Here is a 14,682-nt window from a genome sequence, read left to right on the forward strand (position 1 = left end):
AGGCAGCATGTTGGGGCTGGGGTGGGTGGGGGTGGGGGCTGCAGAGCAGACTGAACACATAGCTTTCAGAAAGAACCAGTTCTGACCACAGGGGTCTAGATCCAGAGGAAGACCTTGGTGAGCTGATTGTCGCCAAGTGGAGGGGCTTTGGGATATTTCTCACACTGCTCTGCCCCCAAGATCGCTTATTGACAGTAGATCACTCCAAGACAGTAGATCAGTCCAAGAAGATCACTGAGCCACAGTTCATTGCAACTATCATTTATTAAAAAATATATGTTTCCTTGGAAGGAACACTGGTAAACCAACTAGTGTCATGCTTACTCTGAATCTTTGCTTTTCTTCCCTGGGAGAGGGTTGAGCATCAGTCAGACCACATCACTTAGCATCAGAAACATCAACACTCCTGCTCACCCCCTCCTCACCAGGGTCATCCTTGGCCATCACTCTATCCCTCTCCTTGCCTTCAACCCAGTGTACTGTCCAGGTAAAGCTGCTGCCCTTTCATTACCCTCTTTCTGGGCCCACACTTCAGTTAGACTCCTTACACTGGTAGGACATCCGTTAACACATCTCCCCAGTATGGCTGGTAGTGTTCACAGAGACCTCAGCATGGCATCGTTTGCACTGGCCATCACATGGTGGGCTGGGAAACATCACACCCAACCCTTGGGCCAAGCCTCTCCATGTTCTTCTCCCCTGGGTCACGCCTCCAGCATGGTGGCGAGGGAGGCACAGTGGCTTCAAAGGAGCATGGTAGGGTGGGGGTGGGGGAGCGGCCTGAGTCACACCTGCAGCCTGCACCTGTGGTGGGAGAAAACCTCCACTAACCACAATCACTGCCATCTGATCTGGGAAAAAGCAACAAGGTTTTATCTCTCACCAGTAAGTGAATCTTAGCACTATTGTTCAGATTGACAGCATTCAAGCCTACTTTTTCTCAAAGAAACAGTAAGCGACCAGTTGCTGGTTAAGAGCTGGGAAATGTGAAGCAGCTGTGGAAAAAACTGAAATCGCGTTCCTCAGCATGCGACTGGCCAAGCCCAGTGCTGCCCTGCATCTGGCATGGAACTGGAAGGCAGGTGATTCCCTGTCTCTGTCGGTGGACAGGTGCCCGCAAAGGGGCCTCGGCTGAGTCCCACATGTCCCTGGCAGATGAGTAGAGACAGACATCACAGTCCAGAGTGCCAGCTCCTGCCCTCAGCCTTCGCCGGTCCCCACACCCCTTCTGCTGACTGGATGGCCAAGCCTGGGTCACCTATTCTATCATACACTAGGCCGGGCTCCTCCAGAACGTCACGAGCCTTTAGAACACTTTCCAATTGGATTCTACGCATTCACTTAAATAGTAAAAGTAAAATTTGGAATAATGAAAAGGCTGACACAGTAGCACAACATGGTTTTGGTTTAACAGCAGCTTAAAAATGAACAAAAAGGAAACCTCTCATGCAGACACATCAGGTGGCATAAAACAATAGGCAATTTAATATGGAGCACTGTTAGCCATTCTCTCCATGCAGGACTGACTGCACCTCAAGGGCGGCAGCAGCTTGAGGGTCAAGTCTCTGCCCCTCTGCTCCCTCTCCCCCCATCCCCAGGTGAAGGCCCTTTCTCACAGGCCTCTGGCTGACCTCGTCCTGGAGAAGACCTCAACTCTCAAGAGAATGACCAAAAGCGAGCACTCTTGGCACAGCACTCGCTACCATGTTCAACCCTCCCCAACCAGGTGGAATGGAAGATGCCATTTGACTGGAATATGAAAATTAAAGCATTTCTCTAGTAACACAGTACCATTGATGAAGTCTCCATAGATTTGTCTAGTCCAAATGTGTGTGAATATATATATATTATATGAGAATGTATAATATATATATATAATAATTTCTATATATTTTATATAAATTACATATATATATCTATATATAAATAAGATACTTTCTGTAGCCATTATGTTGCACCGTTCAGAGCTGCCAGACAGCAGTACAGATGGGTAGAAATGCCCAGGAGCATCTCATCACGTGGCGTGTCGAGCTCACTTCTCAAACCGTGCAGCTGTCCAGAGTCTGTCTTTCCACCAGTCCTCCTCTCTTCTCTTCGCTTCTGCTTGGTTTTTATGAAAACAATGACTCTGATGGGTCTGCACCTGTGCTAGCGCTTGGGAAAGGTCCATGCAGGAATGGGCACAGTCACATGATGAGTGAGATGGCATCATCCCCCAAAATAAACTAAACAAAAAATTAAAAAAAAAAACAGAACAGGACTAGAAAACTCAATTTTTTTTGACATATCTAAAAAAGGGGGCAAGAACAGTAGTCATTTGTTCTCCCCATGGGGACAGGAATGAAGAGGGAGGAGGGAAGAGGGACTTGATTTCTTCTGTTCACAAGAGAATGGTTGGAGGGGATTCTTCAGAGTTTTTCTGGGGACGGGACCCAAATGTAGTGCCCAGACTGGTCTTCAATGATTTGTTTGATTTTGTTATAAATCTCTTCCAGTGAGTCACCCTGTACAATGGCTGAAGTGAAAAAGAAAACAGAATTACTGCTGTGATCGACATTACTCTTCCCCCCAACCCCAGCCCTGCAGCCTGGCCTCTCCCAAGAATCCGCTTGCTCAGCCTGCACAGGTGTGCACAATGTGGGTTTAAAGCTTCACTAGTCAGGGCCTCCCTGGTGGAGCGGGAGTTAAAGTCTCCGTGCTATCAAGGTATCGACAGCCACTGAGGCTTGAGTTCAATCCCCGGCCAGGGAGCTACCCACATGGTGCAGCAGACCTCTCCTGTCTTGCCCGCTGCTCCCCTCAGCAGTGTGTTTCAGTGGATCTACCTGTTCTGCCTCCCCACTCTGCTCTGGTGAATCCTCTCACCCCCTGCACCTCTGGCCTACACCCCAGTTCTTATTTGCATAAATAAATAAATAAGAAAATAAATCTTTAAATCTTTAAAAAAAATACCCACTAGTCAGCTGCCTGGTGACTTTGGGTACAGGGAAGCCCAGCAGGTGCCCTGACCCCAGGGCGCGAAGTCAATTTGCCGAGACAGTGAGACTAAGCAGCAGTGAATAGAAGTGTGTTGTTCAAAGACTTTTTATTGAGCACCGGTCATGTGCCAGACTTTGCAGCTCATGTTGTTCTTGGCTGCCATGGGGCTGGCAGCTGGTGAATTCTGCAGCAGCCTCACTGGCAGATTTGGAAAATCCGGGTCACCCAAAGAGCTGAAAGCTACCATTTCTGGCAAGGGGCTGTGCTCCAATGACCACCCACCTGCTCTGTATCGGAGGGGAGCCCACGAACAAGGACTCAGGGTACAGTTATGACTCCTTCCCCAGTTATTCTTGGGGAACTACCAGCTAGTTTGCTCAGAACCAACCTACATATATATATATGCTGGTGTCCTTGACAAGGGGAAAAACCTCTTACACAGAGACCTTCCCAACCTTCCCTGACCTTCTAAAGCAGGTGACCACATAAACACAAACATGCACATACACTGAAGATCACGCCAAGCAAGCACCATCAGCCACATACATTTCTTCAGCACCTGAGACATGCAAGGCCAAGGGAGGGAGCCAGGGAGTTGGGCAGGAGGGAAACAAAGTAATACAGGTGGCCTACAATCCAGCAGAGACTAGAAGATGAGAGGAACAACTCGATCTAACACAATCTAAGGCAGCATTCGGTGTTGGTGGCTTAGTTGCTCTGGCTGGAGGGAACTGGAGCACTTTGGAACAGGCGGGAAGTCAGCAGCTCCAAAGCATCCAGAAACTGCACAAGGTGGCAGAGCCTCTTGCAGCCACTTAAAGTTGGAGGCGCCAGGTGGGGCCTACATGACGTCGGCTGGGCAGCAGGGGCTCTTACCTGTAAAGTATTCTCCAAACTCCTGCTCCAGTTTCATGGCTTTGTCATAAATCTTATTTGCTTGTTCATATGTCTGCCGTCGGTTCATTTCCCTGCCAAGGACATAGAAGGAAAATAGTACCTGACTAGATTCTACCTTTTGACTAACAAAAAGGCCTGCTGCAGGCACCCCAAGAATCTCCTCAGCTGCCCTCTCAGAGCGGCAGTGGCCTAGGGCTCAGCCCCTAACTCAAACCATCCAGGTCCCAAAGTCCAACTGAGACACATCTACCAGCCCTCAAATCAGAAGGCACCTTCGCTGACCTGGCTCACTGGGCAAGCTTTCCTTTGAACTTCCACAGGGTCCCGTCCTTGCCCAACACATCACTATATCGTTTCCTTGCAGGGGTCCTCGCCTGGCTGGGAGTATGTGTCAGCAAACACTTACATGAGCGCTTCAATGGACTTGGGCTTGATGAAAATGGCAATGGGGTAAAGTTGTGCTTGCTGCAGCCTCTTGATAGCATTGCCGGACACATCTAAGATGCAGTGCTTGCCCTGAAAAAGTGGAGATTTGCATCAGCCCGCTCACTCCCCATCTCCCCAGCCTTAATTAGATACCCAAAGGCCACCCACGCATCCACCTGGGGGAAACCCAGGACCATCCAGAGTGGTATAGAAGAGTCTACCCCTGACATACTCAGGTTCCACATTTTGTTCCCACTACCCAGAAATGGCTATATCTGCAGGGGGGTCTCTACCCAGATGGGTGACACTCTGGGGTGAGCTGCATGGGAGAGACAGACAGACAGCTCAGTCTGAGGGCTGGAATCATGCAGTGAATGGCTTTGGTCAGCAGCACCACTTGATAGACCCAGTGTTGGAAGCAGGAGGATCCAAGCAGAAGTTGTGTGGGAGCATTCTGTTGGGGTTCTTCAGCAGGTCCACCTCCTCTCCTTACCCTCTCTGCAACCGCCCGCACTGACTGGATGCTGGTCCCATAGAGATTATCATTGAATTGGCCGGCCTCGATGAATTTGTTGTCCTGAATATCCTTCTCCATTTGTTCCCGGGAAACCACAAAGTGGTAGTCTTGTCCGTCCACCTCATTATCACGCCGTGGCCGGGTGGTGTCTGCCAGAAGAGAGCCAATACTTTGCAGCCAAGGACAACAACCTGCCCCCAAAGCCAGAAAACTTGACTTGTTCTCTCACCTGGGTCCTGGGGCCAGTCCAATTTTTTTCAGATGAGTAGGGAAAAAAGCAGTTGGGAAGAAGTCTATTTTGCCTACTTCTCTTTTGAGCACTGGATCTCACACACAGGGGTTTATTTGCTTAGCTTAAACTGGACCCCCATGAGTGGGCTGAGGCACAACAGAGGGTGCCAAATGGGGCACAAGAACGAGGGCACCAAAATGAGCCACCCAGCAGACTCCACCCATACCTCGAGCCAGGCCCCACTCATGTCTGGTCAGTCCCCATGGCTGCCTCTCAAACTTCTCTCCAGGGGCAGGAGCGAGCCCATCTGATGTCTTAGGCCTCCCAACTACAGCAGCTTTGGGGGAATCTGCTGCCGCCTAATGTCTTCCAGAGTCTCAAATGCACCTTGTTCCCAGACAGCCCAAGAACCTGGCCCTGAACACTTGCTATAAAACACCAGAAGGACACACCCCCAGGGCGTGAATGCCTTGGTCCCAAAGCCTCTTATGCCTTGGTCCCAAAGCCTCTTTGGGCTCTTACGTGGTACACAGGATCCAAATTTATGCGGGAACTCCGAGATCAGGTCATCGTTGACTCGGTCCTTCATTGGGCCCAGGATGATCACGGGCCTGGCGTAGTGTACTGGAGGGAAAGCGTGAAGTCAGTGAGCCGCCCCCAATGGACAGCTGATTCTCCAGAGCCACCGCTCAGATAGGGACAACATCCCCGGCCATTCTCTGCCTTTCAACTCCAAAAACATCAAGAAGCCTTTAATTCGAAAATATCTAAGTGCACGGTCTGGAAGCATCTCCCCTCCTGACAGTTTCAGGAGAAATCTCTGCAGTAGCACCAGCCACTAAAGAGAGAAACAGGTGTCTCTTTCAGTGGCAGCCACACCTCGGGGAAATTGACCTTTGCCATCCTTGTAATGTTGTCCTAACCTTTGGAAGGCACTCCAGTAGCAAGCAGAGGACTGTGGTGGGGTCAGGGGGGCTTCCCCCTTCTCTGTCACACTAACAAGAAGGAGAGGAGGCACCCAAGGGCTGGATGCACACCAGCCACGTCTTCCTGTACCCCACATTCTTCTCTGTGCCCCACAGCCAACCATAGTGTTGAGCCCAAGACCATGAGACTAACACAAAGGCAAGACTCTCAGAAGGGGGCTTACTTTCTTGCCGTGTCACTGGCTCATATGACAAAATAGCATCCTCTTGTCCTTCTGCAACAAAGAACAGATATATTAGCACTTTGTAATCTGCCTGCCTTTGTCATCTCACCACAGTATTCACCTCACCCCCCACCTCTGCCAGAAAACAGCCTTGTCGAATGGTATTTGCTGGCACCTGCCCCGTGGGCCTTTCTGCTTGCCACTGGCAAGAAAGCACAGGAAGTCCTTCACCTGCCTGGGGACCAGAGTCAGGAGTCCTCAGCTTCAGTGAAATAGAGACAAACAAGAGGCACGTGAGCCTGGTGCTGTGAAGCCTCCATGAAAACCCACCCCAGTTTCCCAAGACCTGTTCTTACAGGTACTAGTCAACTATACTTAGTTGCCTCTTGCGCTGGGAAGATTCACAGGGAAGCCTTAACTGATGGGGAGACACACTGCCCACGTTGCCTCATCTGCAGGCTGGGGAGTCAGTCCGCAACGCTGCAGCCTATTTTGCCCCTGTAAGGATCTACCTATCCCTCCTTCACCAGAAGTATCCAGGAATGTGGTACATAGCTGGGCTGAGGTCCCCAGTGCCCTTGAAGAGTAAGGCTGAGCCCAGCTTTCTGAAGGTGAAGCGCTGCATATGCTTGCAATGACAAGCTTTTCCTGAAACAGCGGCCAAGCCTCTCGGGGCTGGGCGCCTGGAGGTCCCACAGGGGCTGACCACAGTACCAGGATCTGCACTGCACCCCAGGATGCTTCCCACAGGCTGCCTCTGAGCCTACCTACCACTACCGAGAGGCCAGTGCTCCCAATGTGCAAGGGGATTGAATTGTGGCTTCTCTGGCTTTCTGAAGGAAAATGGGGCAGTGACATAACTTAAAGCAACTAAAAGGCAAGAACACCAAGCCTCAACCCAGGAGGTCCTGGCAACCTGAAAAGGAAATCCAGGACAATATCTCATAGGGCCATTTTTCTGTGGTTTCTGTGCAAATCTATAAAAACTGGCAGCACCCAAAGCTCATAGTGCCATAGCCAGGATTTTCTCTGTGGCAGCTCACCCTTCTCAGGAACCCAGGGATAATTTTTTTTTTTTTTTGTGTTATATCCAGGAATATTTTAGAATCCTCTTTCACAATGAATGGGGGCTTCAATTTCAATCTTTATAGTGAATTGGGGTTTTAGGTGAGTTTACTGAAACTTTCAGGAAAGTGGTTCTCAGCCCACAGGTGGGCTGCCCACAGGTAAGCACGACCTATAATCCCTTAGATGCTTTCAAAAGCATTCATGCTAGGGCCCAGGCCTCAGCCCTGTCCCAGGTAGGGCCTGGATACCTGGATTTCTGAAATCTTCCTTGGTGATTCGAATGCGCAGGCAGGCTGAGGTCCACTGCATTGCACAATAAAACTTACAAATGTGCATTACTGCTCTGGCAAGTTGGGCTCATACAAGGACACTTGGGTCGATTCCAAAGCAAAAACAAAACAAAACTGTCCCATTCTTAACTACCTCTGATGTCCTGTAACATTTAAATCCTTTTGAGAGCATCCCAATCATGTTCCTGACAACAGTTCCATTTCTATATAATATGAAAACAGTCCCCATCTGTGGATCACTTAATGATGCTATGGAAAGTCAAGCTGAGTTTCATTTTTAGTAGATAACTCTCTTTCACAATGCAGCTATATTAACTAACCTTGCTGGTGCTTTTGCAAGGCCCTGTCTGACCCAGGGATAATTTTTAAGTCCAGTTCTGGCCAGAATTACAGCATTTATACTCTCCTTTGATCGACAACCTAAACCCCTCCCAAAAGGACAAAATGGCCACAGCATTTCCAGGATCTTGAAGTGTACATGGCTAAAAGAAGCACTAGCCTCTGAACAGAAATGGCAGCCGTGCAATGCTGGAGTGAGGCTGGCTGGGACACATGGTGGAGTGACACGACATGGGGGAGGAATGACACACACTTACTGGAACTGCTTTCGCTGTCACTGGTGTTGGATGTCACTCCCTCTGCAAGCCAACAAGAAAGAGACTCCGATTCAGAACACACCACTGAGAGGTCACACGCAGCACAAAACTCAAATGTTCCGGGAGCCAGACACTGAGCTGCCAACTGAATCAGACCCCGGGAGGCCTGTTGCATCCAGCTACCAACTGGGAGGCACAGCACCAATCCTGAGGCCCTGCCCACCTTTCACACATCCCTCAGCGCCCTCGCTGTCTGCCAAGCCCCTCCCTGTGCACTCTGAGCCTTCCCACCTTCTGCAGCATCCTCCTTATCTGAAGCCGTTCTCAAAATGCATCTCGCAAGGCTAACAATAGGCAAGGCAAGGCAGTGACACAGCAAAGAAACGTCCAGGCACTAGGCTGTCCCCCACCACCCCCAGAGTTCCCAAGGGACAGACTGTGTGGTCCTCCTGAATGAAGAGGCCAAGCATTGGGCGCACTGAGCAGTCACCACAGAAAAACACTTTGACCGTTCGGTGGGACCAAAAGCCCTTTTGCTTCCCCTTCCTAGAGGCCTTGCCCTCAGCAGCGAGGTGGGATACTCATCCACCAGAAAAACGTCAGAACATACACAACAAACAAATGAGAATGCTCAGGGACAAGGCAGCCCTCCTGTCTCAGGCCAGGATGATGTGACTGGATGTGAACGTGGGGGGAGCAGCCTCACTCACAGGAGCACAAAGCCTGGTGTGGTCCAGACAAGGCCCAGCGTCCCCAAGACAATGGGCAAATGAAGATGAGACATGGACACAACACTATGGAAAGAGATACTGCTTGTTTCAGCCAAGACAACACTGTTCCAGACCGTGACATGCTGTGGCTCCCCCGCCCCCCAGAGGGACTGGCTGAGTTGCCACACGTGGCTGGTTCCTGAGCAATCCTCTGAAGAAGTGCCTTTATCTTCCTGCCTTTAGTGATTATTTAAGGAGAGTATATCCTGACAGTCGTCCTGGCACAGCCACCTGAACGCAAGCTTGTGTGCACACTGGGGATGCTAAGGCCCTATCACCCAGGTTCCTTCATTTTCCACTTTAGAATTACTTTCCAGAGAGGAGAGGTTAGTCAGAGTTTCCCTGAGCTACAGCACAAGATAGATATGGTACATAAATGCTGCTGAGGCCCCTACCAGCTCAGTCCCTGAGACATGCTCTGTGGAAAGCCAGCCCACACAAATGTTTGCTGAGGCCCCTGGACCTCCTGGGACATCCCAGATGCATGTTGGGTATAGGGCTTTACTGGACTCTTGCCCCTAGTTAGACTGAATTAGCCAATTCTTAAGCCCACTATTTTAGAGTTATGCCACTGGAAGAATCCAACCAGTGGGCACCCTTCTCCTCAACAATAGGTTAGAGATGAGCTGAGCGATCACCTCTAGAGAAGTACTTCCTGCTCACCTCACTTTGAAAGTGGGGCAACAAGCTGTCCCCCTACTACTTCAAGGTATGAAAGGAAAACACAGGCATGAATGATAGGCTTTTATTAGGGCACCAAGAATCCAGAAGTGTGACATTCAGAACCACTTGTACTTCCTCCTGCTGTGGTATCAGAGTTCTCACAAACACTGCCCTCCCCCACCCTCTGTCCTCACCCATGTCCCCCATACCCCACCCCCAGCAACTCCACTCATTGCACAGTTAACGATGTACAAGTTTGACTTACTCAGGTTCTTTGCGCCATAATAATCGTCACTTAACCCAGGGAAGTCCTGATTTCACAGACAGCAAGGACAAGGGGTGGGGAGGGAACGAATTGGGGAGAGGAGAGAAAATGGAGAAAAAAAGACAAGGGGAAGGAAGAACACAGCCAGGTGAGCATTAGTGACAGAAGTATGAAACACTATGAAGACCTACAACTATATGAGGTGAAGGACTCTGCTACAGAAAGTACGTCCCAGGTCAGGCCAAATACCTGGACTTCACACTGCCCCAGCTGCTGCTAGAGGACTGTGGGGCATACTACCTTTCTGGAGTGGTGTATAGCCTACAGGCTGACAGGACAAGTGGCTTTCCAAGGTTTGAAGCACCTGCTTTGACCAAATTTTAAGTTGTAGAGGCCAAGTTTCTGCTTTGCCCCTGAAATTACCATTTCCCTCTGAGGGTGCAAGAAAGAATGCATATTTATGAGTAACAGGTATGCAGACAGAATTATCATCATCCCAGGAACCTTTTGCCCAGTATTGATTGACTCACTCTGTCCAAACCCTTCAGGGAAAGCTTCAAGCGATCTGAGGTGTGGCCTTCAAAGCTGACCCGAGTTGTGTAGACCCCAGGGGACGAGCTCAGCTTCTGGAGAATAAGCACTAGGCAGTTTCAACTCTCACCCAACAGGCAGTTCCCAACCACCCTCAACTGAGCCACCAGACAGAGAATCCTCCTCAAGCTGGGCTTGGTATAGAGGTTCTGGAACTGGGGAACGGTGAGGTGATCACTCCTCGGGGCCTCTGCCTCAGACCATCTCCTGCTGCTCACAAGCAGAACCAACTGCACCAAATCCCTCTTACTGAGCTACCCAGGATTGTAAGCCAAAACTTCCACCTGGGTGAAGGCACTCTAGCTGGGGAGGTACTAGTTAGCACCCCAGATGGCAGTGATCTACAAATACCAGGACCATCGGGTTGGCTTAGAAAAAGGACATTTCCTGTAGGAATACGTGGCTCTCCCTCCAACCCAAACAGTCCAGACCCCAAGACCCCTCTTTGTAAGGCTGAAGAAAAGAGGTTTATGATTCGCTATGAGGTCATGAAAAACATTTCACCAGTTTGACTGTTTTTTTTTTTTATGGTTAAGATCAGAGCAGTTAATTTCTGAGGCATATGGCAAGATAAGAATAATTTTCAGGATTAAATTGGTTCTTAAAAGTTTGACTCAGCTTCATGGCCTCTTTGACCAAACACCAGCTTTGTGTTTCTCAGAAAATCTTTATCGGGGCAATGTTGTATGACACTCTCCCTCCACCCTCCCCACCCCAATGATTCCTGCAAGCAGGAAGTATTTTATTTTGAAAGTTGCTTTGCCATCATTCTGGGATGGCAGTGTGTCTGTAGAGCCACATGACCATCCTGTGCACATGTGTGCCTGTCATTCAAGAAGTATGCTCCATGCTAGGTGTCCAGGGAAGAATAGGCTCTTTTCTTAACATAGATGAGTGAAGTTAAGGGAAAGAAAACACAGAGGAAGAAAGCAGGAGAGCACCCCCAAGTCCCTAGATCTGGTTCTCTGGAAAACCCCCTTTTTGAAACCTGACACTGTGGCTAAGAACTGCTCATCACCACCATGGATGGCAGCACGCAGCTTGGCACTCCCGATGCCAGTGCCAGGGACTTCCTAGTAGGCTGGCCCCGGGACCAGTTCCACCTTAGAGCCTCCAACACTCTTTCCAAGCAAGGACCTGGACAAGAAAGACCCAACATCTCCCTGTGGAGACCAGTTTCTACTGTGACTGCAGATAAGCAGATATACACACACGCACACACACTTGCCCAGTCTTCTCATAAAGGGAGGCACAAATGAGATAGATAGGGTGGGGTCGTGGGCGCTATGCTCTCTGTACCTACTGCTACTTACGTTCCTGTATGCTGCTCTCCTGGGCCATGTTTTCTTTGCTCTTGTAAAATGGAAACTTTCGAGAGAGGCGGAAACTCTTTTTACGTTTCGTTTTGATCGACTGTGAAAGAATATGAAGATGGAGGGGAAGGATAGAAGAAAAAAAAAACAGAACAATGGATTTTAAAGCATGGAAGAAAAACTAAAATGGAGACAATGATGAGCTAAATAAAAGACCATCTTTCACAAATGGAGTCTATATGAGATTAAATGAAAGTTGATGTAAGAGGAAAATTATGTTTACAGGAAAATGTTGTAGGGATGTTAGAAGTTTCTACCTAATCCAGACTCACAGCACTCACTGGTACTTCCTAAAGGACAAAGGTCACTGTAGCCTCCTGGACACATGCCCTAATGTGCCATTGACAGACACAGAGTCATCTACTCCATGTCTCTCTTTCCTCTACTGCTCCGGAAGTTCTTTGGCCTGTGAAGCTCATAGAAGAAAAGGGGTGAATGGAGAGAGACCTCATGCCTCATTTGGTCTGAAGGGCAGTTGGAGCTCTGGGGCCAGCTTTCCTGGCTGCAATGACAAGGCCAGATTCTGTTCATGATCCCCACAGCTCCAACAGGTTCTGCAGCCAGGGAGACACCCACAAGGGGCTTCATGAGCCCCAAACATGTGCCTTCCAGACAGTCCCTATCAAGCATATCTTCAAGAGCCAGTTACCCAAGAGGAAGGGATGCAGACTGGCCACAGAAGCGCCTTCTCTCTGCTTTCTGAAAAGCAGTTTGTATTCTGGTAGTGCAGAGTCAGCCCCTTGTAAAAGAAATTCTTTGGTGCTCCCCAGTTCTCTTATCCATCAGACAGACTCCAAACTTCTTACTCCTCTTCATGTGTTGGCTGACTTCCTTGGGGAGCCCCACTTACCCTATTAGACTCAATCATCCCCGTCCTGGCATGAAACTTCACAGTTTTCAACCGAGCTCTTTCTTTCTTTTCCACCCTGTTTTGGAGTCAGAAAGGAGTCTGGTTACTGCCAGCACACGGCCCCAGTGGTAGGCTGCAGTGGGCATGGAAGCCACTTTTGGGCTCCTTGAGGGAGTCAAAAGCATATCCTGAGCACCAACCCTACCGAAAAGGAATGAATACCAGAAAGAGGGCAAGGAAGGCCTCTGCCATATAAGGACAACTCACCTCTTCTTACTGGGGATCACACCAATTTGCTCGCTTTCTCCATGTGGGGTCACCAGTCTGGCCTGCCACCACTCATCATCAGAGGCATTAATAACATGCAGGATGTCACCATAGGAGAAGCTGAGCCCCTGACTTGGCAGGCAGCTGTCCCGAGTCCGGTCATAATCAAACAGGGCCCTGAAATACACAGTGAACAGTGAAATGATCATCCCAACCTTAAATGCCAGGGGACTTTCAGGAAACTGGAAGGATGGCAGGGGAAAGACAACCCAAGTCAGCGCAGACAGAGTGGCCTCACAGCAGACCAGAAGGAATTCTTGGCGAGATTGTATCCTTCTTTCCATCATGACCCAAAATGTGCCCCCTTCTCTAAGACCATCCCACTCTCCCAACAAAGGGCAAGGGGACAAGATTTCCTGAGTCTCTTCTCTCCCCAGCTTCCAGACACAAGGTGGAAGGGCCAAAGCAGAAGATGCTCAACAGCTCTCTGCCTAACTCATCTCTTAGAGAGACAAGTTAGCTCTACCAATGGGCTTTCTCAAGTTTATAAACAGATCTTCAAAATATAGCTGACAATCAGACATAAAATTACTACAATCCCAAACAATGGGGAATGTTGTGGAAACACGAGAGAGAAATGGTCCCATGTCCTAGGGCAGGCAAAGAAAAAGTTAAGGCTGACACAGAGCCACACAATGATTAAGTTCATCATTTCAATGATGAAATGTCTGAGTTCACCATCTCTTTCTCTCCTGGAGGTGGTGGTGACAGAGGCTCAGGGAGGAAGAATACCAGCATATACACCTAACTACCCTGCGATACAATTCAGGGCCTCTGGTAAGGGGTGCAGATAAAGAGGTGAAGGGGAAGGTGGGGAGGGAGCTGTGTCATCAAGGCCTATGGAAAAGGACAGCTGCCACTGGAGTCATAGGAAACATACCCACAGATAAAGGTATGGGGTAAATTTTGGAAGGCCTTAAACAGACCTGATCCAGGGGCCCCTAATGATCTGAGTGAGAGTAGGGAAATGGTATATCAAAAGAGCCTTAAGAACACTGATCTGACCTCACATGTAGTGGGATGGTGCAAATTTCAACCAAAGCTCCCAGCTCAATTCTTCAGGATCCACTGCTGACTCTGCTGCTGGTTAAGCTGGTTCTTTGTACCAGAGCTTCCTGCTCAGGGACCAAACTCACCTGCACGAAAGTGCTACTTTTCTCATCCACTGGATCGCTCTTCACAGAGTCATTACAAACAGGTGAGTTCAGTGAGACGTTTGTAATGTTCTGCTTGCAATCCGGGCACATTCTCTGGTAACACCTTTGCATACACAGCCCAGCGAACTTTCCAGAAGTAGTTCTGAGACTTACACTTCTACCTGTCTACAGCTCGGCTGGAAGCTGCCAAAGAAAACACACTATTTCCCCACCTGCCCAAATAGATCCAGAATGTCGCAGGAACTACTTCGAAACCTCTTGAAACAATTCTAAAGAAATTAGTATCAGATTATTTGAAAATGAACCTAACCCCCACCCCCAGCCCTTTATTTCCCTTATTTACAAATTCAAACCAGTAAGGAAAGGCAGAGGCCAGCAGATCCTGGAATTGCTCCTTTGGCAAGGTTCTTTCCACTCTGTGTGACAGAATCAAATCAGAATATATTGCAGGGCACTGGAAACTGTGTTTCTTCAAGCAAGGAAGACCTTCTGTGGTGAAGACCTTATTCTACGTGACAATGAGAAACACTA

The 14,682-nt window shown here is 49.1% G+C and overlaps 1 protein-coding gene across 4 annotated transcripts in view; it reads right to left on the reverse strand.

The window, feature by feature from the left end:
- Nucleotides 1-221: 221 nt before the first annotated feature.
- Nucleotides 222-14,682, reverse strand: part of DLG3 (discs large MAGUK scaffold protein 3) — a 65,658-nt gene continuing 51,197 nt past the window's right edge. For 3 of the 4 annotated variants that reach the window (XM_037512292.2, XM_037512294.2, XM_037512295.2), the window contains 10 exons: nucleotides 12,935-13,111; nucleotides 12,668-12,743; nucleotides 11,758-11,857; nucleotides 8,156-8,197; nucleotides 6,202-6,252; nucleotides 5,574-5,675; nucleotides 4,796-4,968; nucleotides 4,283-4,392; nucleotides 3,856-3,947; nucleotides 222-2,515 (listed from right to left, as the gene is read on the reverse strand). In XM_037512292.2, the coding sequence (XP_037368189.1) occupies nucleotides 2,409-2,515; nucleotides 3,856-3,947; nucleotides 4,283-4,392; nucleotides 4,796-4,968; nucleotides 5,574-5,675; nucleotides 6,202-6,252; nucleotides 8,156-8,197; nucleotides 11,758-11,857; nucleotides 12,668-12,743; nucleotides 12,935-13,111 (1,030 nt within the window). In that variant the 3' untranslated portion in view covers nucleotides 222-2,408. The remainder of the gene's footprint in view (nucleotides 2,516-3,855; nucleotides 3,948-4,282; nucleotides 4,393-4,795; nucleotides 4,969-5,573; nucleotides 5,676-6,201; nucleotides 6,253-8,155; nucleotides 8,198-11,757; nucleotides 11,858-12,667; nucleotides 12,744-12,934; nucleotides 13,112-14,682) is intronic. The other variant, XM_037512293.2, reaches the window with a different exon arrangement.

This window comes from Talpa occidentalis, unplaced genomic scaffold (genome assembly GCF_014898055.3).
Source record: "Talpa occidentalis isolate TD23 unplaced genomic scaffold, MPIMG_talOcc4v2.1 talOcc4.15, whole genome shotgun sequence".
NCBI lineage: Eukaryota > Metazoa > Chordata > Mammalia > Eulipotyphla > Talpidae > Talpa > Talpa occidentalis.